General features: G+C 40.6%; 3 protein-coding genes across 3 annotated transcripts; all 3 read right to left on the bottom strand.

The window, feature by feature from the left end:
- Positions 1-3409: 3409 nt before the first annotated feature.
- On the bottom strand, positions 3410-4865 carry LOC307185924 (platelet factor 4-like). The gene is made up of 3 exons (XM_079920501.1): positions 4494-4865; positions 4048-4213; positions 3410-3908 (listed from the first exon to the last, which is right to left on the bottom strand). The coding sequence occupies exons 1-3, from the start codon at positions 4576-4578 to the stop codon at positions 3821-3823; spliced, it is 339 nt and encodes a 112-aa protein (XP_079776627.1). The 5' UTR covers positions 4579-4865; the 3' UTR covers positions 3410-3820.
- A 4585-nt stretch (positions 4866-9450) lies between these two features.
- On the bottom strand, positions 9451-10234 carry PPBP (pro-platelet basic protein; the record flags this gene model as incomplete). Its single annotated transcript, XM_079920500.1, has 3 exons — positions 9451-9553; positions 9680-9815; positions 10114-10234. The coding sequence occupies 3 exons, from the start codon at positions 10232-10234 to the stop codon at positions 9451-9453; spliced, it is 360 nt and encodes a 119-aa protein (XP_079776626.1).
- Positions 10235-21845: 11611 nt separating this feature from the next.
- Positions 21846-22897, bottom strand: LOC307185925 (C-X-C motif chemokine 6; the record flags this gene model as incomplete). Its single annotated transcript, XM_079920502.1, has 4 exons — positions 21846-21929; positions 22303-22386; positions 22499-22631; positions 22792-22897. 4 exons carry the CDS (start codon positions 22895-22897, stop codon positions 21911-21913), a joined length of 342 nt encoding a protein of 113 aa, XP_079776628.1. The 3' UTR covers positions 21846-21910.
- Between the last annotated feature and the right edge of the window lie 3563 nt (positions 22898-26460).

Genomic DNA, 26460 nt, shown 5'->3' with positions numbered 1-26460 from the left:
ACCAAATGATTCTTTCTCCCTTTAAAACCTTTCATGGTCAAGCAGAATCTTCAGAGTTGGTTTTAGGACATGAGGTCCACCTTCTCACCAGGTTGCAACCCTCCTGAATAAAGCAACCTTTCCTTTTCCAACCAACACTTGCCTCCCAAATATTGGCTTTTGAGCAGCAAGAAGCCCAACCTCAGTTCTGTAACAAGTATAGAAAATAAAATATCAAAACACAATAGTTGGTAAAGCAAGTATAAGTATTGTATTTTAAACTTGTTTTAGGCCTGTGTGTCTATACATGCATACATACACACACAGTGAATACATACATACACAGTACCTATAAATCTATAAGTAGATACCAGGTCACATGGGTTTGATATTATTTCTCTGGCCAAGTAAAAACTTATTTTATTAACCAAAATTGGAACAAGAATACTCACTAACCAGTTTCATTGCAATGAAGTAATTACTGTGTTCCTTTTATGATTGTGTACAGTGATATTTTATTGAAAATCAGCAGTTCACCTCATAACTACATCAAATGACTAATATTTTAAAAAATGAAAAGAACATTTTGAGTAGTGAAATTAAAGTTTTTTTTTAAGTTTCCTCCTTCTTTCCTCTGTATTTCTAAGTTATCTGTAGTGAGCATGTATTCATTGTTTTTGTAATGAGAAAAAAATATGAATATATCTTTATAACCAACTAAGACCTCAATACTCTATGCATTGAAGAGGAAACTGTTTTTACCACAAAGACCTTAAAAGGGGGGGGGAAGCAAAAATTAGAAAAATACTGAAGAATGTCCCAGAGCAAAATACACTTTGGTGGCTTTGTTTGTTGATAAGGCCTGTGACTGTGCAGTAAGCACTTGGTTGGGGACATTTTCTGCTGATTTACTTCCTGCCAAAAAAAAAAAAAGAAGAAGAAAAAGAAAGAAAAAATAGTTCAAGTTTACGTACATTCAATCTATATCACTCCATGAATGTTTGAACAGCAGGCAGCTACAGTAAATTGTTCTCTAATTTAGACTTGTCCTGGTAGGAAAGTCCTCTCCCAGTGCCATTGCTGATAAAAGCGACCACTTGAAAGCATTCTCCGGCTGGTTAGCCAAGGTAATTCCGAAGGGAGAATTTACAAGGCACCAACATTAGTTGACTTTGCACAATTTGTTTTGGTCCTTTGGCCCTTTGAGTCATACCTAGGAGTTATTGAATCCAACTAAGTATGTTGTTTGATGCAGGCAGTAAAAGGAAATTAGGCAAAAAAGTATTGTACCATTCACAGCCAATTTCAATGTATTCTTTTCCAAAGTTCATTTGGTTTGAGAAACTTTTATTGCTATTGTAACTTTTTGTTTGTTTGTTTGCTACTTATCACCAAGAATCACTCTGTTAAATGCCTTACTCAACACTCCAAACTGACTGGAATTGTGTGTTAAGAACAATATTGAAAGCAAAAAAAAAAAAAAGAAAAGAAGGCAATAGTAACAATTAATCATTGCTAATTTTTAAGCACAGACTATGTATGAGGAACTATGCCAAGTGTTTCACATACATCATCCTCGTAGTCTACACAATAATCTATGAAGTAGACACTCATCCACATTTCATGGATGAAGAAACTAAGGCACAAAGGGGAAGTGAGTATAGCACAACCTTGTGTGCCATGATAAGAACTTTGGACCTTGAAGATAATTTGGGTGAAGGTGCACAAGGTGGATCGAAAGTGAAAAACACCAAATGGGTGAAAACTAGTTGGGAGACCCATCCCCATAGACATACTGCAGGATGGTAAACATCCTGAGGACTTAATGATCTTGTGTCTTTCTACTTTGTCATCTTGTGGCAGTTTCATTCTTCCCTTTGCCCCTGGCAAATTCATACACCACCTCCAAGAGCTGGTTTTTGGGTCAGTTCCTCTCTGAAGAACTAGCTAACATGCCACTAACTTGTGTGAAAGGCAGAACAACATGAAGGCAAGAGCAGGGAGTTGAAAGTCAGACTGATCTGCTCACCCTCTAGCAAACTGGTCTTGGGAGACGCCTTAACCTTTCTGAGACTGTTACTGCAACTCTACAATGGGAATAATGTTACCTGATGTGCAAAGTGGTTGTGAAAATTTAGATGATACTCTTGCACTTCATAAGCCTCTATAAATAGCGTCTATTTACGTAGTTTGTTATCTCAAAGCTTCCTCCCTTTCTCCCACCCCAAGGAGACTGAAATGGACATTCTCCATTTTCTCTTAGCAGTCTAATCCTCCCTGTACACAAACATTGCCACCTTAGGTTGAAATGACTTTGGTTCATGGGTAAAGGTCTGTAGCTTTCTCCTGCCTCAACTAGATTCTGCCTTCTTGCCCTCTAGGCTGAATAAAGATTTCCATATCCTAACCTCTAGAACCTTGTGAAAATGTTACCTTATATGGCAAAAAAGATTTCACAAATGTGAAAGGATCTTGAGATGGGAAGATTATTTTAGATTATCCAAGTGGGTATAGTGGGATTATCCAAGTGGGCACAGCATAATCACAGGCCCCTTTTAAGAGGCAGGCAGGGTATAAGAAGAAGAGTCAGAGGTGACAACAAAAGTAAAGGTTGGAGTGATGTAGTTTGAAGATAGAGGAAGGGACCAGGAGCTGAAGAATGCAGGTGGCCTCTAGAAGCTGAGAAAGACAGGACATAGATTCTCCCCTAGAACCTCCAGAAGGAATGCAGCTCTGAGGACACCTTGACATTAGCCTGTAAGCCCCATTTTGGACTTGTGATGTCTAGAACTGTGAGATAATAAATTTGTGCTGTTAAAGTCACTGAGTTTGTGGTACTTTGTTACAGAAGCAAAGTAACTAACACACCCAACTTTCAATGCCATCCTTTCTTCCTAAAGTATAGTAGTGTCTTCTTAAAGCATAAACAAAAATACAATCTGTATCTCTCCTAATTTCCGCAGCTGTTTAACACACAATCTCAATATCTCCAGTGTTAAGAGATTCATGGAACAGTGGTAAACTGCAAATAAGGTTTTACTGAACCCGAGAATACTGAGGAAAAAGTCTATTAAAGACATTTTCATGCTTAGAGCAAAACTCACGGTATAGAAATGGAATGTAATAAGAACCAATTCTGTAAGTTTGCCAAATGTGGGATTTATTACAGGCGGTAACATAAGTACAGGAACCGTTTTCATCATTTCATTTTTGTTAAATGTCAGCATTATCAAAGGATCAATAAAAAGTACAATATTTTAATGTAATGCTCTGGAAAGTATCCGTATATTTCCACTAAGTAGTAGAGAATTCTAGTTTCATTTTTATTAATTTTCTATACTGGGGTAAAGTATAAATCTTAAGGAGGTAAAAGCAGTGTCTACTTTATTTACTTATTTTTTTTAAAAAAAGCAGCCCAGAAAACTTAAGTGCAATTAATATTTATTGGCAAAGCTAATCATGACATTATTATGTAAATAAGTAGTTATTAAGTAATACAATCCTGGAAATATGCAAATATATATCAGCCAACATACAACACCAAGTAAAACCAGTCTTTATTAAACCAAACCTTCTTTCACAATATATGTTTGCTTAAAATTCTGGAGATTTTTCTTTATATGAAATTGTGATATGTCAACATTATTTCTTTCCTCTATTAATAAATATTGACTATACCACAACTTCATTTATTTTGTTTATGTAGAATTTCAAGGATAATAAAATCATCAGATGATTTTTCCGCAGTTAGATTGAAAACGAAAAAAAAAAAGAAGAAACACTTTATATAGCAAAAGTACAGATTTAGGCAGCCGACTCTTCAAAAGTACAGATTTAAGAGCTAACTCTTCAAAAGTTTCTTGATTATTTTCTTAGACAGAGGATTCTGCGGGTCCAGACAAATTTTCCTCCCATCCTTAAGCGTAGCTCTGCCAGGGAAAGAAGAGGCGCGCCTTTCAGTCCTTGGGTTTGAATTTGGGATTAGGATGGCGGGAGGCGGGTGGAGAGGGGCGGTAGGGAAGGGGAGAGAAGAGGGTGGGCACGAAAGAAGCGAGTGCAAGGACTCACATCAGTTGGGGGCTGGGGCAGTGGAGTCCAGCCCCGATCACCTCCAGGCTGGAGATGCTCCGGGGATGGACCGCAGAGGTGGTCTTCACACACACGCAGCGCAGGTCTCCAGCTCCACCTTCAGAGTCTGCTGCGGGTGGGCCGGGGACAGTGGGGAGTGACGACTCTGTGAATAGCCAGAGGTACCTTAGGGATCTTCTCGTGGCGTGGCGTCTGACCTTCACTTCCTCATCCACAAACCAGACCTCCCTCAGAAAGTGTCTGACTGTCCAGGTGGTAGAGCGCAGCGGGCAGCACGTGGCACAGCGCCTGCGCTCTTAGCCGCGCTCGGTCAATCACAGCTGGGAACCGAGACGGGTACAGACTCCGCCCCAGCCCCGGGGGTTCCAGCACTCTCTCCCCACCGCCCCCGACCTCCCCCAGGCCCTGCTTCATTCAGCTCTTACCTTGGGCGAGAGCGACGGCTAGTAGGAGCAGCAGCCCGGGGCTGGGCCGCGGGCCGGGGGCGCGGGTGCCAGCTGCCAGGCTCATGTCGCAGAGATGCCAGCAGGAGCCGAGAGCGCAGGGGCAGCCCGGGCTGGCGCTCCGCAGACCGGTGGTTCCCGAGACTCTCAGGCCGTTTTATACCCGCGGTGGGTCGACTTCGTCGGAAGCCTGGGGTTGAGGATGGAGAACTGCGGTGCGGAAGCTGAGACACTTCTGCAGAGTTGGGCACTGTGCAGCCAAGATTAGGGCAAAAGGAAAAGAAGCCGGGGATCAGCAGTCTTGCTGGGAGCTGGTAGCAGGATCCAACCGCCACCCTGAATTCATATAATATATGCACATTTGTGCAGTTAGAAACGGTACTTTAACCTTGTAAAAATGTATGTTTTCTTGGTTATGTGCAACAGTAGAGTTCTCTGTAGTCACCGTGTTGCAGTTGGTACAGCAGGAAAGTTTGTTTCCTTCTCAACCCTCAATTGCCTCATCAAGAACAAATACCGTATGCTAACACATATACAAGGAATGTAAGAAAGAAAAAAAAAAGGTCATGAAGAACCTAGGGGTAAGACGGGAATAAAGACCCAGATCCACTAGAGAATGGACTGGAGGATATGGGGAGCGGGAAGGGTAAGCTGTGACAAAGTGAGAGAGAGGCATGGACATATATACACTACCAAATGTAAAATAGCTAGTGGGAAGCAGCCACATAGCACAGGGAGATCAGCTCGGTGCTTTGTGACCACCTAGAGGGGTGGGATAGGGAGGGTGGGAGGGAGGGAGACGCAAGAGGGAGGGGATATGGGGATATATGTATATGTATAGCTGACTCACTTTGTTACAAAGCAGAAACTAACACACCACTGTAAAGCAATTATACTCCAACAAAGACGTTAAAAAAAAAAAAAAAGAACTGCTCCTTCACTTCTGCCTTTCTTGTTGATTACCACTGAGTGAGCTTGGCAGGTGCGTTTCTTCCAGATGTGCCGTTTGTCATTGTTTTCTGCTACTAAAGAGTTGAATTTGGTCTCCAGTTGATGACTTGGTTCCAAATTTCACGTGAATGTGGAAAGTTTCCTCAGTCTCTTGAATGGGATCCACCTGGCTCTACCAACCATCGTCCAATATACTCCAGGAAGCAAGCTCAGTTAGCCTCATCTATCCTCTTATTCTGAGAAAAATTGTAACGGTAATGTTTGGATGCACGCTTTCTATAGAGATTGCTACCTGGATGTTTCTCCATTCTGCTCAGGAAGAAGAGAGGTCAAGGAGAGTTTTCAGGCCATATCTCCCAGTGCCTGCTGCCACCTGGCCGGTACAAGTGACAGGGTGAGATGGGCTGCACCGTTGGCGGGAGTAGTGAAGCTCTCGGGAGGACACAGAGCACCTGGGAGTTGAGTGTGTAAAAGATGCAACAGAATCCTGCACAGAAAAGGTCCAGAGATCAATATAGACCATCTTCCCTTCCCTGAAAAAGAATGACTTTGGCTCTTGATCAGGGCAAAGCACGCCCTCATCTCAAAGCCAGAGGCTCCCTGTCACACTGATTAACAGTGGTGAGGGGCCTCAGGAGCCCACTGCATGGAACTAGCAGACCTCTTTTTTTTTTTTTTTTTTTTTTTCGGTACGCGGGCCTCTCACCGCTGCGGCCTCTCCCACTGCGGAGCACAGGCTCCGGACCGGCAGGCTCAGCGGCCATGGCTCACGGGCCCAGCCACTCCGCGGCATGTGGGATCTTCCCGGACCGGGCCACGAACCCGTGTCCCCTGCATTGGCAGGCGGACCCCCAACCACTGCGCCACCAGGGAAGCCCTAGCAGACCTTTTAATGCTCAGCAGGACCAGATTTCTGCAGGGATATGGAATTTAGTTCCTGGGCCTGGAATGTGCTTTCTCTTACTCTCCCACCACCTGTCTTTTCAGCTGGCTAGTTCTACTCATATTTCTGGTGTCTGCTTAAATATCACCTCCCCACAGGGGCCTTCCCCGACAGCTAAAGCTACTTGTTTTCCCTGTTGTTGTCTTGTAACACCCACTGCTTCTCCTATGTCTCACAGCTCATACAAACACAAATATATGACATACACACACACATGCATATATATCTAAATGTGTTTAAAATGGTTTCTCTTCCTAAATGGAAAGCCCCGTGTGGTGAGATATAGTACTGTCTATCGCTATTCTAGCTCCCTGGCAGGAACTCAGTATAAAGTACTACACTAGTGAAGATGATAAATGTTGAAAATGAGAACGATGAGGCTTTGACGTGTTCATGTGTCTGTTTCTTTGTGTAGTTGGAGCGTACCTCTATATGAACTTGTGGTCGTGATTATTTGTCAGCCTGTCTGCCTCTCCCACCAGACAGTACTCTCTTCAATGGCAAGTCTCTGTGACTTACAGTCTTTGAATATCCAGCATCCGTGCAATGGCTGGTACAGCATGTATAAGTCATACATGTGTATGGAACTGAAACTTGAGATCCCAAATTGGGTTAGCCCAGAGGGAATGGACAGGAGGGGTGGTTTGGCGTATGGATGGGCAACATACTGGATTTGTACAACCTTACCCCACAGATTTCAATATTTGCAGTATAAAGGAACCCAGGGAGTAGTGACAATTCATTCATTCTTTCTCTGCATCTAAATAGAATAATTCAATATGCGCACACAAAAGTAAGAGACATATGCATTATGCCGGAGGTATTAGCCTAGTGTAAAAACGGTGTCATGTCTCAAGAGGTGGCCCTGTTGGATTTCAGTAGGAAACCACTAGAGAAATGAACGAGATGCTGAGCTATTTTAAATTATTGGAGAAAAACTGATCACCACGACTGCAGTCACCATTTACTGCTTTACTTATTACATGTTTATTCGTGTATGTTATTTGTTAACTATTACTTAATAAAAGTATTTATTTTGTAGAGAAAGCGTCTAAGGCATTAAACCTGTAATAGTGAGGAGAAAATAAAAGGAAACCTAATAATGCAGAGATTGTGAACTATGTGCTTAATACATGAGTGCTCCCCAAGGTCCATGTGCAGTTTGGGATAGATGAACTGATATCTTCTCCTATAACCATCATAGTATGTGCAGTATGCTATTTATGTATCAAGTCCTATTTTCCGTGTCAATAACATTATGTGATATATAATGTAATCTCTTAATTAGAGAAAGAAAAATCAAGCAAAGTGATATGGTATGTGGTTAAGAGCATAGTTTCAAATTGCCACTCTGTCACCTACTTAGTTATCTGATTCTGAGGCAAATTTCCTAATCTCTTTGAACTTCGTTTTTCTTCCCTATAACACTAATGGTAATAATAATAAATACTAACTAACATTGACATATGGGTTATTGTGTGACATTCATTATCTTCAGCACTTTGAATTTATTAACTGTTAATTTCACATCAACTCTATGAGATAAGCAATATTATTATGCCATTTTAGAGATGAAGAAACTTAGGCACAGAGAGGTTATGCAACCTGCCCAAATTTACACAGCTGGCAAGTGGTGGACTAAGTTACCCTCTCTTTAGAGGACGTGCTCTTAACCAGATCCTAGCTATCTTGTAAGAATTATTAAATTCTTTACAATTATTTAATTGTAATGCATGCAGAACAATTATTTTGTCTGGAATATTAATCTTATTATTAATATAACTCATAATATTAATAGTTATTAATAAAGTTTAGCTATTACTATAGTACATTAAAAATAGCACGTATCATCAGCTAGTGACTTTTGTTGGCCATATTGTTAAATACCAAAGTTTAAAAAAATAAAAACATAAGTCTTTTTTCCCTAATAATTCTGTTAAAAGTAATAATATATGACAACAAAGCAATAATGAATTTGATTTTATATTAATATTTCTTTAAGAATAGCGTGGGTGTAAATGAAAGAGATTAGACATTAAAGAAAGTTCTGTTGATTGTAAACTAACAGTTAGTAGCCTGGTAAAGCTTAAATTCTCTATCGTGTTTATTTGCAAGGCTGATTCTCATACTGAAATGGTTACCATCTAGATATTTAGTAAATGCAAATACGTACAAACATGTCAAGGTAAAACATTCAACACCAAGTAGAATCTGTGTTGTTATTATTATTATTGAAAATACTATCATAGATTATTAAAAATATATATGATATCATATACCATCACATATTTTTTGCTCTACTGGTATTAAATATATCCACTTTAAAGTCAATAACCACTGCTTACAAGATTCACATGCTACAGCTTTATTTTTAGGATTTGAAGGCTAAAATAAACATTAGAAAAATCTTTCAGAGAATGTTTTGAAACAAGACATCCTAAGACTAAGACAATGAAAAACACTATTAATATATAAAGCACCTAAATATATTAATAAACATTTATTGAGCAAGTGTTCCATGCTGGGCCCTGTGTGGTTCCTAATATCACTGACCATTATGGAATCATCATGGGCACATCTAGTCTAAGAGTACAGAGGAGCAAGATAAGTTAACATGGCTGTATTTGGAAAGAAATTTTTAAAGAGGAAATGCAAAACACAGTACCACATTTAGCCAAGAGTTGGGGAGTAAACCATGTATTTTGAAACTAGCCTTGCTTACTTTCTTTTTTTATTAACTTTAAAATTTTTAAAGTTACTTTCCATTTACAGTTATTACAAAATATTGGCTCTATTCCCCCTGTTGTACAATGCATCCTTGAGCCTATCTTACACCCTAGCCATGCTTACTTTCATTTTCTCTCAGTCATCTATTAATCAGCCATCTCAGAACAAAATGTGACTTTTTGCGACAGAACGGAAAACACATCCAAAGCTTCATACGGTATGACTCGGTATCCTGGATAAATAAGAACTCTAGAAAGCCAAGACCTCAAACTTTTATCCTTCTTGGGAGATAAAATCGTTTGACAGAAAGCAAAAACATTAAGCAGCTGACCCACCATCTGCCAATATTTTCTGGACTATTTTCTTGATTCTGGTAGCTTCTGGGTCCAGACAGATTTCCTTCCCATTCTTCAACATTGCTCTGCAAGAGAGAATAGAATTATCCGAGAGCATCCTGGCACACTATCAGAAGGGATCCAACAGTGTCGGTAGGGACGGAGGTGAAGGGCTTCCCTAGTGAGGCGATACTGCAGAAGCAGAGACTTACATTACTTCGACTTTGGTGCAGTGGGGTCCTGCCCTGATCACTTCCAAACCTTGGATGTTACTGGGATGAATGGCAGAGGTGGTCTTCACACATGAGCAGCGAAGTTCAATGTACAGCCTTCTATCCATACTTTTAGCTAGGGTAGAAGGTGCGATTCTATGAGAGGTCATGATTATCTCAAGGATCTTCCCTATTGATGGGTACCTCTCTCACAAGGCCATTGCGAGTCTGATCGGTAAACCTTTAGTAAAGTACCCTAGCAGAATTCCTGGCACATGAGTGCATCGCCTCCATTTACAGTTATTCATATAATGCCTTTCTCTAGTCCCAGGAGCACCAGGACAGTCCATCCCCCAGATACAGCTGCAGCAGAAGCAGCCTCAGGTGCAGGGAAACAGAGACTCCACCTTCAGCTTTCCCTAAGTTTCTCTTACGTTCTCCAGTGGTGGAGGGAACCAGCGTGGTCAGGAGCAGTGACATCGGCAGCAACACCTGCAGGACAGGAAGTGGGATGGCCCTGGTACAGGAGGAGGTGGTGCTGCCCCTGAGGCTCATGGCAGAAAAGACTGAGTTAGAGCTGTTAGCCTGGGAGTCTGCAGCTAAGTCGCTTTCACAGTCTCCTGCTGTCTTTTATACACACTCCCTCAAGGCCAGTAAGGAGAAAAAGGATAGGGATGGGGGAAGTGAGGGTGTGTGGTAATATATGTGTAAGAGTGGTCAAGTTGTGCCCAACCCAGATAAATGCCAGGCGAGTCAAATTCCTGCTAAATTTCATTTTAAGCATCCCTGCACACTCTCACTCCCCCCTTCTCAATATCCATCTCCCTTACACATATTTAATACTGTACTTAGGAAGAACTAGACTGAAATATTACACATATTTTCTTTGTATAATTATGTAATATGCCCTGCCTTTCCTATAATGCAATTTAGAGGCCTTATAGAAACTTTAGGTGTATCTGAAAGCATAAGTACGCGGCCCTCAAAACAGAGAGTTAACTTCCCTTTCCGGTTGCCAAGGAAAGCAGATGTTCCTATCTTGGTCGTTGATAAGTATTGGGATTCGTTTGGAGTATGTGGATAAAATAGGAGCCAATTACCATCAAAGTCTCACTTTGCATATTAGTTTATGGGCTTCTTTCTGTCTTCCAAATATATCATCTTTTGTAATTTTATCCAGAAACTAGAAGCAAACTCATCCTCCTTTCTGTTATAAAATAAACTACTTTTTTCTATCATCTGAGTATACACTAGAAAACAAGACCCAGCAGCTTTATTTTTTATTATTAATCTAGCTGAGAAATGTATAATACAATTCACTGTAAAAGATTCATAACCTGCAGATGCATGTGGGATAAAGCATGCAAGTTCCTCTTCATCATTACTCCACATTCCCGGTCTCCTATGGTAACCACCGGTAACAATTTGGCACTAGTTTTCTATTCTCTCTACATTTCTATATACACATATACATATACATAGAGCCACACACATAATATTGGGTAACTTTTTGGCCAACCCAATACATAGAGATAAACATAGAGAGAGGTAGACATAGATTTTTTAAATATAAATGGGATTATTATATAGCTTTTGTCCTTCAAAAATATGTCTTCAGCATCCTTGCATGCTACCTCAGTGTCACTTTTCCCCATTCTTTTCAACGTCTGCATAACATTCTATAGCATGGGCTCTTGTTGTTCAACTTCTGTCCCATTGGTGACCTTGAAGGTGTTTCCATTTTTGAACTTTTATATGAACTGCAGTAACATCTTTATTCCTCAAGTCTCAGACACCAATTAAGGGTCTTGATCTCAAACCCCACACGACAAAGCCCCGCAGCTATGCAGAGATAGACCTGCACATCACATACTGGCTTGCATATGCTATTGTCTGGATCTCTGCCCCATCTATGAGACCTGCTTCCTCAACAGGACTGTACACTTTTTTTTTAAGGTTTTTAAAATAACGTTTATTTCTTAAAAGTTAACATGTGCATAATAGGAAACCGAAAAACACAAGAAGCAAAAATCAGTCGTCCATAATCACAAGCAGTTTACTGTTTGATGCATCCTTCTAAATCTCATTTGTGTATCTACACAACTAAGCATCCATGTATCTGAATTTATGTAATTCAGATTTTACAGTTATGTATCATGCTTTTTCCCACATCACGAACATTTACCATTTCAAAGTCCCACAGCTATATGAGTATTTTTATAACCAAGAATACACTACAGCAAGTCAATCTGGAAGGAAAAAAATATAATCCTGCCTTTCTTGGCAATAAAAATTTCATAAAAGACAAAAATGGCAACAGGCCTTTAGACAGATATTGGCAGACTTATGATTAAAATACTACATTCCCTTAATGTTAAATTCAAAATGAGACATAACACAACAGAGTACACAACGCGTAATGCTTCTAAGAGGACTCATTATCTGATCTAAACAATTAAAGTATTAGCAAGAAGGTATGTTTCCATTGACTCACTTAACAATATATTCCTATAGCACAGCCAAGAGATGCACACGCATCAATGGTTATCATCAAAATATAAATATGAACACATCCACATACATCCCTCCCTTTATACTTCCTTCTGCCCCTCTTCTGCCAACCTAATGAAAGAGTCCTGACGTATATTTCTGAGACAGTTTAACCATTCCATATCCAAGGTGCTGCTTTTTTAAAAAATCAATTATAACAAAGATATTTACAAATTGGTTAATTCACTAGCTCTATTTTTTTTTTTTTTTTTTTTGCGGTATGCGGGCCTCTCACTGTTGTGGCCTCTTCTGTTGCGGAGCACAGGCTCCGGACGCGCAGGTTCAGCGGCCATGGCTCACGGGCCTAGCCGCTCCGTGGCGTGTGGGATCTTCCCGGACCGGGGCACGAACCCATGTACCCTGCATCGGCAGGCGGACTCTCAACCACTGCGCCACCGGGGAAGCCCACTAGCTCTACTTTTTATCCTACATCGTCACCTCTGATCATCTAAAAATCTTAGATGTTGCAAAGTAAAGAATGAACCTTGTCCACAATAAACATAGGTATTTTACAAAACTGCACATATAGCCTATGGTTATAACCTAAAACTGTCTTCTAGACATGGAGATATTAGCCAAGAGCCCTTCCTTTCACCCTTCCTCTTACCCTTCCACCAGCATTTCAACGACTAAGTACAGGACTACATCTAGCTCTAAGAAGTGGATTAACATAGACACTCCCAGAAGACACAACCCTTCCTAAAAAACAACAGAAGAGCATTTATAAAGGGATTATTTTACTACCTCTACTTTTAATATATTTGGGGCATTAGGACTTGTTTATTCTTTAATGCACAGCAATATTAACTGAAATGCACAAGTAGTACAATGGTTAGACAATCTGAACGTCTAGACTCATGGGCACAGAACCCCCCTCTACACTTTTGAATACAGAGGCATGTCCAAGGTTTCTTTGAAGGCCTCATGTATCCTATAATGTGTAAGGTAACACAATATACAGCAGGTCTTAGCTAAACAGTGTTAGTGAATAAATCAGTGAATATGTATCACTAAAGGAAAGTTTCGTTTTCATTTCTAATCAGTCACAATTCTCAAATTAGACTTCACATGGCCCAAAGTACCTGTGGTATAAAAAGGTGCTTTGGAAGGCTGGGCAAAAAGGATGAGGCCCCAGACACAGGTTGTCTTCCTCTTACAACTATGTCCAAATCTTACACAATATTCAAACTTCCCATTTTCTTTTTTTCTTATTTATTTATACCTTCAAAATTTTAGAAGAAACTCTTAAAATATTAAATGTATAAGATTACTTTTTATCAAAAGAATGACTGCAGTAAATGATTTCCAACTTGTAAAAAATTTTAAGCCAATTTCTCCTGTTGTTTAGCAGTTACTGACTATGCCTACTGAAGTTCTTATTTCCTGTTTTACAATGTATTCCATATTTTTCTCCAGCCCATTTGTTTTCTTCTTATAACTTACAGTCTAGCAGTAGAACATATTAAATTAACCTGATTTTCCACCTCTCCCAACCCCAAAATTCATAGTCTAGTAGGTAAGCTTAAGGAAAATCTTAAGCTGAAAAAACTTAGTATCCTTCTAAGAGTGACCATGTGAAGTGAATTATAGAAAGAATTTCAACAGGAAATAGAATCAGGAGAGCAAACTTCCTTCTGGTTCTTCCTGAGTGATGATGGTATAGCCTTTCCCCATTATTGTGATTAAACTATTGCTGATTCACAAATCAGATATGTTTGTATTCAACCATAAGCTCAAAACCATTTCCACAGCAAGATATAAAGTTTTTTGGCATTATTCATCGTATCATTCTTTTCCTGTCCATCCCACCTCTCCTCTCTGCAACACGTACTGTTTACTATATCTGTGAGTTTCAATGTACGCTTCCCCCTCCCCGACCCCCATACAAACACTATCCACATTTCCTTCCTGGTTCACTTACTAAGATTAGTCAAAAGTTCCTAATCCTTTTGGGGAAACTATATGGAAGTCTTCTGAGCTAAAGATGCTACTTGACTTAGTTGATACCAGGAAAGAGGTAGGCATGTAGCACAGGATCATCAACTCATTGTCTTAATCAACAAGTGTATTTTGTCACAAAAGACACATCGACAGCAAGGTTTGTGAGGAAGTATTAACACATTTCTTGAGTCACTAAAATTTCACAAGCCTATTAGCGTGTGAGGTAAATAACGTTTTGCCAGTTTTCATTTCTTCAATATGTATTAAGTATCTACTATGTGCCAGGCATTACAAAGTCTCTTTGCTGTGTGACTTAGTCATTTAACTACTTCTTTTTTAAAAGTGAGATCTCAAATATTTGTGCAAAGCAATGGGATATAAATACTAATTTGCTATTACTACTACTACTATTGCTAACTGCTATTACTGTCACATGCATGATTTTCTTGGCTTTCCATGAAGAGAAACATAATACTGACTTGAATAACCTGACTATACAGAAATGGGTAAAAAATATTTTAAAATCAGTTATTCAAGCAAAAGAAGTTACTTTATGCAAAGTTATTACTTCAGAGAATGCTAGAAAATTAGTGTCAGAGGCTCTTGGGTTTAAAAATAACTTGACAGCTTTTTATGACTCTTACTTTGTCACCCTGGGTTTTTTTTTTTTGTGGTAAGTTACTTTATCTCTTTTTCCTTTAAGTCATTGTCTTATAAATAGCAGTGTCATTCAGGAAACTAGCAAGTTTTCTAAGACTCAGAACAGAACTTATCTGTTAGCTATTTCAAAAGAAAATATCTAGAGACACTGGAGGAACATTAGCCTTTAAAATTAAAACATATATTAATTCTGCATTAATTAGAATGTTTTGAACTGACATCTCCTAAATATGAAGGGGATAAGCCACTGCCTACAAATTAGTAATAAAACAACCGGTACACTAGGGGCAGGACAGGAATAAAGATACAGATGTAGAGAATGGGCTTGAGGACACGGGAAGGGGGAAGGGTAAGCTGGGATGCAACGAGAGAGTGGCATGGACATATATACACTACCAAATGTAAAACAGATAGCTACTGGGAAGCAGCCGCGTAGCACAGGGAGATCAGCTCGGTGCTTTGTGACCACCTAGAGGGTTAGGAGAGGGAGGGTGGGAGGGAGATGCAAGAGGGAGAGGATTTGGGGATATATGTATATGTATAACTGATTCACTTTGTTATAAAGCAGAAACTAACACACCATTGTAAAGCCATTATACTCCAATAAAGATGTTAAAACAACAACAAAAAAACCCAATGGGTACAGAAGATCCTAGAGATGATAAAATGGAGGGTCAGTTTGTTAAAGCGCTTTAATCAATAAATTGAAATACTAGCCAACAAAAGCTTTCCTATAAGTGCTGAAATCTAATATGTCTTCTGTATAACTCTGAGTGCCCAAGAATGATCCAGACCTCAAATACTCTGGCACTAATATAATTGAGGCTGTATCTTATCCAGGGGTGAGGCATGGTGTGGGGAGTGGAGGGAGAGGGGGGAAGGTGAAAGAGCTGATGGGGAAATATCTTCCTGGGTGCCGTTATACAGGAACAATGCAAAGTTGTGCAAGCCTGAGGATTTTTATTTTAATTATATTGATTGTTACTATTTGTTGAACATCAGATGCCTGACCATCCTTTTCTGATCCTCTTTTACTGCATAACAAGCCATCTCCAAACTTAGTGGCTTACGGCAAAGGTTTGTAATTTCTGATAACTCTGTGTGCTAATGAGGGGTTCTTCTGTTTTCATCTTGCCTGAGCTCACTTGAGTTGGTGTGGTCAGAGGGCAACTGGAATGGCTGAAAAGTCCAAACTGGCCTCTTTCACGTGGGAGGTGTTTCGTGCTGGCTACTGGCTGAGATTTTTGCTGGGACACCTTGGTCCTCCTGTTCGTCCTCCTCTTTTAAGTAGTATCGTTACATTTGTCATGAATAAATGAAGAAGGAGGAAGGAAGGGAGCAGGAGAGAGAGAAAGAGAGAGAGAGAAGGAAGAGGAGAGTAGGAAAGAGAGAAAAAGACAATGAAAGACAAGAGCCTTCCTCCCTCCTCCCTTCCCATCCCGTTTCCTTTCTTCTCCTCCTCCTGCTCTGTCCCTCTCCTCCCCTCCTCGCCCCTCCCCAGCCCCAGAAACCATGATGCACCTCCAGGATGCCCTTTCAGGATCCTCTGGAGGGTGCACCACAGCTTTCTTCCTTTGCTGGGAAAGATGGCAGCAGATCACGCAGAACAAACGTCCCCCCTGGGCATAGCTCACCGCCTGAGGGCGCTGTCTCACCCAAAGCTATGCCCACTCCCCAGGGGTAGCCCACATCTAATGGCTGGTCAATGGGCAGATTCAGAGGTCTGCCTCCTTGCCAAAATTCAGAATAACTCTGCAAAGCCAGGCCAGCTCCAGAGCTTCTCACAGGGCCACCCGAATCTTCTGTCACACAGCAGCTCTTCCTTTGCCCACTGCTGCTTGCTTACTTCCTGACAGATGTTAATTTTTAGAGCATTCCTCAAATTTCCTGCATGCAAATCTCCTCTCAGAGTTTGATTCTAGGCAATGCCACCTAAGACACTATTGCTGTCTCCCTCTCTCTCTCAAAATATCTAGTTCCTTTTCATTCAGCTTTCAAGAAAAGCTTTGTCAGAGAAAACTTTGAGTGTATTTGCTGCCAAAAGACCTTACCTTAGGTTGAAAGCTTCTCATCTTTGTAATCGCCGTATCATAAGGATCCTGCACGAGGTCCAGTATGAAACAAGATTACCAATAAATGTCTGACATACCGATATTTGATGGATTAATGTTTATAAGAAGGGAAATACATCATACATCTTTATATTGTTGCCACATAACTGACAGAAAATATATAGAGAATATGAATGCATTGTTTCCAGAAGCTTCCTGAAAAAGACTGGTGGAAAAAAAAAGATTTCTTAGAAGCACTAAAAATTAATCATTCACACATAGGTATAAAGAATGGTAATACATATGAGAAAAATTAAGGGTGCTCAAATGATTGAACCCTCAGTTTTCTCATTTAAAGAGGAGCTTGAATTAGGAGGCTTGAGAAAGGAACTAACATTTATCAAGAAACTACTTTGTTCCAGGTTAGTCTTTATTGCCTGAGAGATAGATATTATTGTACTGCTCTTACAGATGAGAAAACTGAGGGATGGAGAGGCTAAATAAATTGCCAAAGTCACGTAGCTAAAAATACTCAAAACTAGACTTGAAATGCAACTGCTTTGACTCGCACTTCACCACAAACTACAAAGAACTATCACTGGCCTCTCTTGCTGGAAGTGAATCAAATCAACTATTTTTCTCTTTGTTCAACCCAAGAGGTGGGTCCGAAATAATCATCACACTTTTATGTGGTAGTGGAAACACATCCATTAAGAACACGGATTTTTCAGAGGGCAGGGGATGTTCTTGCAATTTCTCAATATTTAAGAAATTGAACTCTAGACTTGGTGGAAACAAAGTTTTACACCTAAACTCTATGTCTTGCTATGTCATTATTTCACTTTACATATTTGAAGTATGAACAATCTTTGTCGGGAATATAATATTAATTTTGCTGACTAAAAGCCACTGAGGACCATCAGCCAAAATCAGAATCATGTGCACTGATGGTTCTTAGTAGTCAGGGAGGCAAATCGAAATCCCCAGGCTCTTCCTCTGTCTGGTAAATTTCTCAATTTGTAACATCCAGGAAGGACTTTTGAAGTTATGAACAACCTGAGAATTACCCACAGCAACTCTTTTCCTCATGCAAGGATTAAAACTATGATAGAAAAACAAAGCCACTAGTCATATTTTATCATAGATCCTGTCATATCTTCAGGAACTGAAGGATTATGTAAATGTGTCACACCCGGAGGCAAACAAGAAAGTCTGGTAGAATGAAGGGCATCGATTGCACATTGAAAATTGTTTGAATTGGGGGAGAAGCATAGAGTAAATTTTAGCTGAGCGTTTGTTCAATTCCCAGTGATTTCATATATGAGAATGAATTTCAGAGGGATAACAGAGTGAATATAGTATTTAGGAATTTAGAGGAGGAAAATAGAAGGTATATCCTTAGAAGATGTTCATTAGATTAATTTCCCTCGGATATGTTAGTCTTTGAGTTTGCTACTCGCAGGATCAATAGTAACAGCAGGATTGGTGAGTAGTAGCTGTCACTGAGGTTCTTGTATAGGTTATACTTTGGTAATATACTGTGATCTATTTTATTTGTAGAACAGCCAATTATGACACGAGCATGACAAATACGATTTCAAGAATATTACAGTAAGGTCTTATTCTATGATCTATAAACAAACTAAACTTACTAATCTTGCTTCTGGGAAAAACAGACATTTTGAATTATGATAAAGAAGTAATCAGTAATGTTTATTTCTTCACATGTTTTGTCCATCCCAAAGGCATTTAATACGCTTTCATTTGTTATTATCAGGCACTTACTCAATGAGTATTTTGGGGCTCATACAATAAATCAGGGATTGTTTAAAACACTGAAATTTATAATTCAAACATTTATAGTAACTGGTTTGTTTTTTTAGGATTAGTGTATAACTTATGGGTTCAAAGGGAAAAAATGCTATTTGAGAGAGCAATAAAGTACCATAGAAGTTTAAAATTTTTTTTTTAATTTGAGGTATTTTATGATTTTTTATATTGTTGAAAAAATTGTCAGCAAACTCATCTCTTTGAATCTACTCTAGGTTTTTTCATATCTTTGTATCTCTGTTTCTCTCACACATACATTCTTTCTCTATTACGTAGATATATTAATGTGTAATAATAGAACATTTATTAATCTAATTGATATTTGATATATATGGAAAGAGATGAAAAGATATAGAATAGCTTAGGTTAGATATAGATATGTTAATAATATATTAGCATATATTAATAAATACAAATACATGTTAATATAAGCATATATAACAATTAATCCAATCGGGGGATGCATGTATGTATACTAATTGGATTAGTCTCTTTCCTTTTGTTTTCTTGCTCTTCCTCAGAATGAGCTATTCCCATGAAATTGGTATTTTAATACCAGAGAGACAGTGGGAATTGTTTAGATCACTTATCTTTTAAAGCACATACTATGTGCTAGGACTGTCCTAGGAACTGAGGTGAACATCATAAACATAGCCCTGCCCTCATGGAGCTTACAGTGAAGGTGGAACAGACACTAAATAAATGACCACATGTACATAGTCTCTATAGGCTCTACAGTCATGTTGGTGACAAAATGCTGTGAAGGGAAAGAACAAAATTCTATGACAGGATATAAAAGGGACTTTAATCTAGTGGGAGGAAGGGTCAGAGAGGCCATGAGTGACATGTAAACTGGCCTTGAAGGAAGGACGGGAGTTAGTCAGGTGAAAGTGAGGGGTCAGTGTTATAGGCTGAAGGGACTGCACATACCAAAGCTCTTGTTGGATTGCTTGTAGGCAAGAAAGAGAAAAGAGGGTAAAGGAATTAAACTTTATTCAGCACCTACCATGAGCCAGGTGACTGATTTTAGGGCACTATCTGACAACCTGATTTCAGGAAAATTTATTAATTCATTAAAGTTAATCTGTATCAGGTATTGGGGATGCGGAGATGAACGAAATATGGCAGATGCTCTGGGAGAACTCTAAGTAGAGCAGGGTAAAAACCCTTATAAGCAAGTAAAAGTAATGCAATGTTGGCTATTCACATAAATTCAGATATTTAGAAGATACTATGGGAACATCAAAATGGAAACCACGAGTTCTGCTGGGAATGCCAAGGAAAACTTCATGAGGGAGGTGTTGATTGAACTGAGCTCTGAAGGATGAATAAGCTTCCTCCTATAGACAGAAAATGGGAAGGGCCTTCCCGGTAGAGGCCCTACCAAATGCAAAGGCCTGGACCTGGAAAGAACTTGCCCTGTAAGGGAACTGAATTCTTGACTGCAAAGATGCTAGGGGAAAATGCAGTTGAAGTAATAATCAGGAGTCATGAAACAGAACTTAATTTGTCATACTTTGTAACTTGTATTTCATGTCTAGGAAACAGGCAGCAGTAAAGGATTTAAGGTAAGGAAGGCTTATCTATTTGTGTTTTCTAAAGAACCCAGACATTGTTGGTGCTGTGAATGAGGAACTGGAAGGAGAGTGAGCTTGGAAATAGGTTGAACTAATGCAAGGACATTGGGAAATGAGGGTCCTCTCTGCTAGCCAAAGAGGAGAGTGGTTAATTTTTACAATAATGTAGAATTAAAGAGGAATGACATTTTTGTAACAGTACAATAAAGAAGAAAGAACTTGGGCTTCCCTGGTGGTGCAGTGATTGAGAGTCCGCCTGCCGGTGCAGGGGACACCGGTTCGTGCCCCGGTCCGGGAAGATCCCACATGCCGCGGAGCGGCTGGGCCCGTGAGCCATGGCCGCTGAGCCTGCGCATCCGGAGCCTGTGCTCCGCAACGGAGAGGCCACAACAGTGAGAGGCCCGCGTACAAGAAAGAACTTCAGTAAATTTTTAAAATCTTTTATTGTTTTTCCCAGAGGACAAAGGAAGTACCATAAACCATTGAGACCACATTTAACAAGTGCAATTTTAACATAGTAAATGTGATCCATATGTAATTCTTTGTAACAAAATGGTCAAAACCTTTAAAAGATATAGTATAAGCATCTGCAAATCTTAGCAGGGCAGTGCATTTTTTTTTTTTAACTGCATGATGAGTTTATATTCAAAGAGCTCAAATATGTTTTCAGAACTTTCAAAGTATAAATCATTGTTAAGTTTGCCTTTACTCTTTCTTTTTTTTAACATCTTTATTGGAGTATAATTGCTTTACAATGTGTCTTTACTTTTAAGAAACTAAAAGGATGTATTTTTATAAAAACTAGAAATAAGGAATTTACCTAGTTCCTAGCTTCTTCATCAATCCAAAACATATACTTAGAAATATAATACTATAGATATAATACTCCTAATAAACTGGGTAATAAATACCATAAAAATCAAAAGTTTAATGAGTAAGTCATGACATTATGCCATACTAGGAAGACATCGAATATCTAAATGTATAGGAAAAGAATATATTAGTCCTTAGAACTCATACATTTAGGAATTCTAAATAAGGAAATATATTCCACACAGATAACTATATAATATATCCAGATTTCTAATGCAATGTAACTTAACTAGCTAACCAGGGTCAAGAGTAAGAAAATTCTCTAACATATTCCTCAAGAAACAATACTAAAGTAGTTCCTATTTCATGAAAGGGTGAGAATAACAGTTTATCTCCGTATACAGCATTCTAATGAAATATCATTCACACATTAAAGACACAGCTTTTTCCATAGCACTATAAGAACTATATTGTAGAAATACAATAGTCACCTTGAAAGATTAACAACCAATGATTCCTGATTCACAATTTAGTTAATTGCCAAAGATTTCAGTAGCATAGCAGATAAAATAACAGCAAATAAGGAGCAGGAGATACCACGCTAAACACGCCATAAACTGAGCAGAAAGCTGCAGGGACAAACATAGTTTCCCTCCTCTCATCTCTCTCTTATAGTGGGGAATTCATACAGAAACCTAACTCACTGGAGAAAATTAGCCCTTGCTTCTTGTCTTCACTGGGTCCAGAGATCCCCAGAAAACTCTTCTGCTGAAGAACTGGGCAATTTTTCCAATGCACAGTCCTTTCTCTTAATTTTTCTTGTTTCCACTGTTGGGAAAAGAATGACATCAGTATAACCAAATTTCCACACACCTGTCTACCCCAACTTGTTTTCAAAACACAGTTGAGGATCAATAAAAAGCAAAGGGTGGGCTCAAGATCTCTAGTAACAACAACAACAACAAATACATCTCAGCGGTGAGTTCTGTGTAACCTCCTAGGCAATTACACATGACATTTGTGATAAGGGTTTTCCCAGGACATTCTAGAACAACTTTCGCCCCTTCTCCCGAACATCCTTTTTTTTTTTCTAAGCGTGGTCTGGAATGTGGTTGCCAAATCCCACGAGGAGAATAAGGACTTTGAGAAGTCCGCACTCCAAGAGACATTCAGAAATCAAAAAGATCAAGGTGACAGGTACCTGTCCAACATTTTCTGGATGACCTTCTTGATCAGAGGAGCGTCTGGGTCCAGACAGACTTCCTTTTTGTTCTTCAAGGTGGCTCTGCAGAGAGAAAAGGAGGATGCGCCCATGAGCTGCGGGGGCTGAAGTCAGGGCTGGGGAGACATCCCTCTTGCCAAGGTCACAGTGGACAGCGCCGCGCAGGAGGACTTACACCACTTCCACCTTGGAGCACTGCGGTCCTGAGGCGATCACCTTCAGATTACTGACCATTTTGGGATGAATCCCCGGTGTGGTGGTTAAGCACATGCAACGCAGCTCTCTCACTATGACCGCGACAGGACCCGCTGGGGTAGAAAGAGAGACACGGTTATGGGCAGGTTGCTGGGAGATCTCTTCCCCAGCCAGTCCGACCTGGACATTTCCCCACGCCCAGGGCGTCGCGGCCGCCTGGCAGGCGGGGCCACTCCGCCTGCCCGGTGCGTCCGGCTGGCTGTGAGCTCTCACCGCTGGCGAGGGGCCCTGGCGGCGTCAGCAGCAGCAGCGCGAGCAGCAAGCACAGTGAGCCCGAAGGGCCGGGGATGCGGGCGGCGTGGCTGGACAGGAGTCTCATAGTGGCGAAGAGACTCAGCGAGAGGGGTTCAGGAGGGAGAAGGGGTGGGATTTGAAGCTCTAGAGCACCGTGACTTCTTCGGGTCCTCCGCATCCCTTTTATCTGCACTCTCTCCCTCCCGGCAGGAAATTCAATCTTTGGGATGCCTGGGAAATCCCCCGGACTGAGGCGGGGCGGGGTAAAGGGGGCCGAGTGGAGCGGGGTTAGTCAGTGGGGTTTGGGGAGGGCGGCTGGGAGCCGCCGACTGCACCCATTCCGCGATGGACGAGTCAGCTCGCCCCGCGGTGGATGGAGTTCTGCGCTGCTCCCGCTGGAAGTGAGAAGCAGTCCTGCGGAGACTTCATCCTCGGGGCCAGCCTGGGCTAGCGAAAGCCAGCTTCTCCTGGGGCACAGAATCTTCTCAGAGATGCCCGTCGTCTCCATCTAAACAGGAAGACTGGGAACAAAGTAGCCCGGAGGTTTGACTTTAGAAAGATTTCTGAAATTCCTTTCTAATTCTTATTACTATTATTATTCAGGAAATGTAAGCCATGATTAAAACTGTGCCAAACTGCAAGACCTTACACTCCTGCTTGCAGGCAGACCATTCTAGGTTCTTCAAATTAGTTTATAATTCTCTGGTTTTCAGCCAGCGTTAGAAGCCAAGATAATACGATGAAAGTACCTCTACTCCCACTTGAAGTCAGTGGGAGGACCAGGCTCCAAAATCAAGTCTACTTACTGGAAATCCTATACTTAGTTTTGCAAACATGAGTGTCAAGGTGGTTTAACAAAAATCTTCAAAAATCACCCAGCAAATTGCCCTGGGAAATGATGCCTTGTTTTGCACAGATCAATACACTATGGAAGTGGAAGATGTATGGTCTTGTTTGGGGGTGGGATGGGGAGGGGTGAGTGCAGACTAAAGCAATGCCACAGAGCCCAGCCTCTTAGCTATGGCTCCAGACCTTCCTAACTCCGCGTGTAATTGACCCAAGTTGGAGAAGCTGTGGGGTCTGATGAGTTTAAGTGGCTCATCTGGAAGTTTGGTTCTAGGGATCTGCATCAATTTGGCAGCAAGACAGCACCCACTCTGGCTTCGTTCAAACAACTTCATGGGAGGGAAGGGTGACTCACCCACACACATAGGCTTCTGGAACCATCCAACTTCTTGCTCAGTGGTGTGGCCAAGCCTGCTTCCACAGTACTCTTCTAGTCAGAGTGAGCCCACAGCTGCGCCCTGAACCCGAGGTGTGAGGTAGCTTCCAGCTTCCTCTCTTTCTCTCCTCTGTGGAAGCAGTTAGCACTGTGAAGTTTTAACGGCTGGGTCTTTCACATGTCTAACTCCATGGCAGGTGTGGCAATGATGTTGGAATGGCATGTAGGCTTTTTTTTTCATGGAAATCTAACTAGATCCTATTCTGGATTGTTCTCAAGACTGTTTTCCTCACATTTGGCCAGCCAAGGCAATCGGTAAACATGATGGCAATTAGAAACCAGTCATGGAACACAATTCTTTTCCTTGTCTCTCGTGACCGTGGAACCTTTTCTTAACTCCTTCACACATCTTCCTTGGCAGGACATCGCCTCCACTGGTGAGCAAGAAGGAGGTGTCATAGACCTTTAGAACTTTTAGTCCAGAAGAAAACTTTAGAGATCCCCTAGTTGAAGAGGGCTGAGAGGTTTGGCCTCACTTTGTGGGAAGTTAAATGGGAAGTTCTCTATCCTGCACAGCTTCCTGATCCCATCGGCGTAATAATCCTTCATCCTTCTGAGAAGTGGTGATCTGGGAAAATAGCCTTCAGATTATTATTCTATATTGCCTTTTTAGATATTCGACTGTATCGAAAGACAAAAGCCTCACTGATGTGGATAAGATAAAATTTCAAAAATGTAACTAAAGGTCTTGGGCAATTATATTCAATTTAACCACAGGGAATAAGCCATAGTATAAGATTTTGTGGGGGAAAAAGTGTGTCATGACTCAAGTAGGTTATTGACTTTTTATAAGTGTGTATGTGTATTATGTGTGTGATTGTGTGTATGTGTGTTTAGGTTCCAAATAAGCTGTTTTAAATATAAAGGAACTTCTGAATTAGTTTTGGCACCCAATGGTAAGATCATAGAAGGGTCATGAGATGTGACTTCCAGTTCTTCTGGACACTCTCCTTACAGATGTGCATGCTTCACCTGGTTTGTACCCAGAATCAACTTACCATAGGTTGTTTACAGAATATAAGGCAAAAATAAATATTTCTACATCTGGCAAGCAAGTAATAGGAAGTCCCCCCTAGAAATTAGCTGTTGGGCTGCCCAACCTAATCAGGAGGCAGCAGGTAACTTAATCTGAGTTCTGATTGAAATCATTTGGGTGCATTGCCCATGTCTGGTTCCTGTCTAGGCATCCCTGATGTAGACCTTGTGCAAAGACAGATAGGAATGTGGATGGTCCGAAGACTCCCTCCAGTTGACAATGACACCAACTAGGAGGCAGAGCTCTTCAAAAGTAATTGCTTCTTTATTGCAAGTCTAAAGGGAAGCCATTTGCCCTGCCTGCACTGTGTACAGGTAGTATAGAAAGGCACTGTGTTATTTTTGTCCCAGAGTATAACAAAACAATCCACAAAATGACATCCTGATAGCCTGAAAAGTTGACTGTCAAAAGCAACTCAATTTTAGTCATAATACCATAGAGTAATGTAAGAAGAATTAAAACATTCTTGATGGTTTGCAGCTCTGAAAACACTTTCATGTTCATGATGTTTTGAGCCTCATATTGATTCTTTGAGGCAGGTAAGAAACATTTTCCTCTCCTCACTTTTCAGCTTGGGAAAGAAAGGCCAGAGAAAGAGTTAAGAAGCAGAAAATCCAGGATTGGAAGTCAAGCACTGGAGAATCCACCCCAAGAAAATTTTAATGGTTTCCAGATTACAAACCGCTTTCTTCACAGTACTGGCAAATACCCCATGGCTCTCCACATCTGGTTAACTTTACTTTACCACTTTACTTTATTGCCCAATAATCATATGATAAAGTGTTGAAATCCACAGTCTATCTACTCCTGGACTTTGAGGTCACAATGATGTCAAACATCCAAGAGGCTTTCAGGTTAACGAGCCTAGTACTGTCACCTGCTTTCTAAGTCCTTCTCTTTCTTCAAAACCAAAGTCTTGTCTTCTCTGAGAAGGTTTATTCTGACAAAGCCAACTGAAATGAATTCCTTCCGCTTTTAGTCCTTGAACAATCAATGTACTTGTAAAAACTCTCTCCTAAGACAGAGTTGATTATTAATTACTCCATAACTTTTGTTTTGTCTATCCCAAGTTAACCATAAACTTTAAAATCAGCACTGGGGATTTCCCTGGTTGTGCTGTGGTTAAGAATCCACCTGCCAATGCAGGGGCACGGGCTGGAGCCCTGGTCAGGGAAGATCCCACATGCTGCGGAGCAACTAAGCCCATGCACCACAACTACTGAGCCTGCACTCTGCAGCCCGTGAGCCACAACTACTGAAGCCCACTCCCATAGAGCCCATGCTCCACAACAAGAGAAGCCACTGCAATGAGAAGCGCGCACACCGCTAT

The sequence above is a fragment of the Stenella coeruleoalba genome (assembly GCF_951394435.1).
Source record: "Stenella coeruleoalba genome assembly, chromosome: 4".
NCBI lineage: Eukaryota > Metazoa > Chordata > Mammalia > Artiodactyla > Delphinidae > Stenella > Stenella coeruleoalba.
Note: the sequence above shows the minus strand (reverse complement) of the source record. Positions and strands in the feature narration are given on the sequence as shown.

Coding starts and splice junctions, on each gene's coding strand:
- LOC307185924 (XM_079920501.1), bottom strand. CDS start 4,578: ATGAGCCTGGCAGCTGGCACCCGCGCCCCCGGCCCGCGGCCCAGCCCC. Junction 4,214..4,493: donor AGCCGTCGCTCTCGCCCAAG/GTAAGAGCTGAA, acceptor GGCTATTCACAG/AGTCGTCACTCCCCACTGTC. Junction 3,909..4,047: donor TGCCCCAGCCCCCAACTGAT/GTGAGTCCTTGC, acceptor TTTCCCTGGCAG/AGCTACGCTTAAGGATGGGA.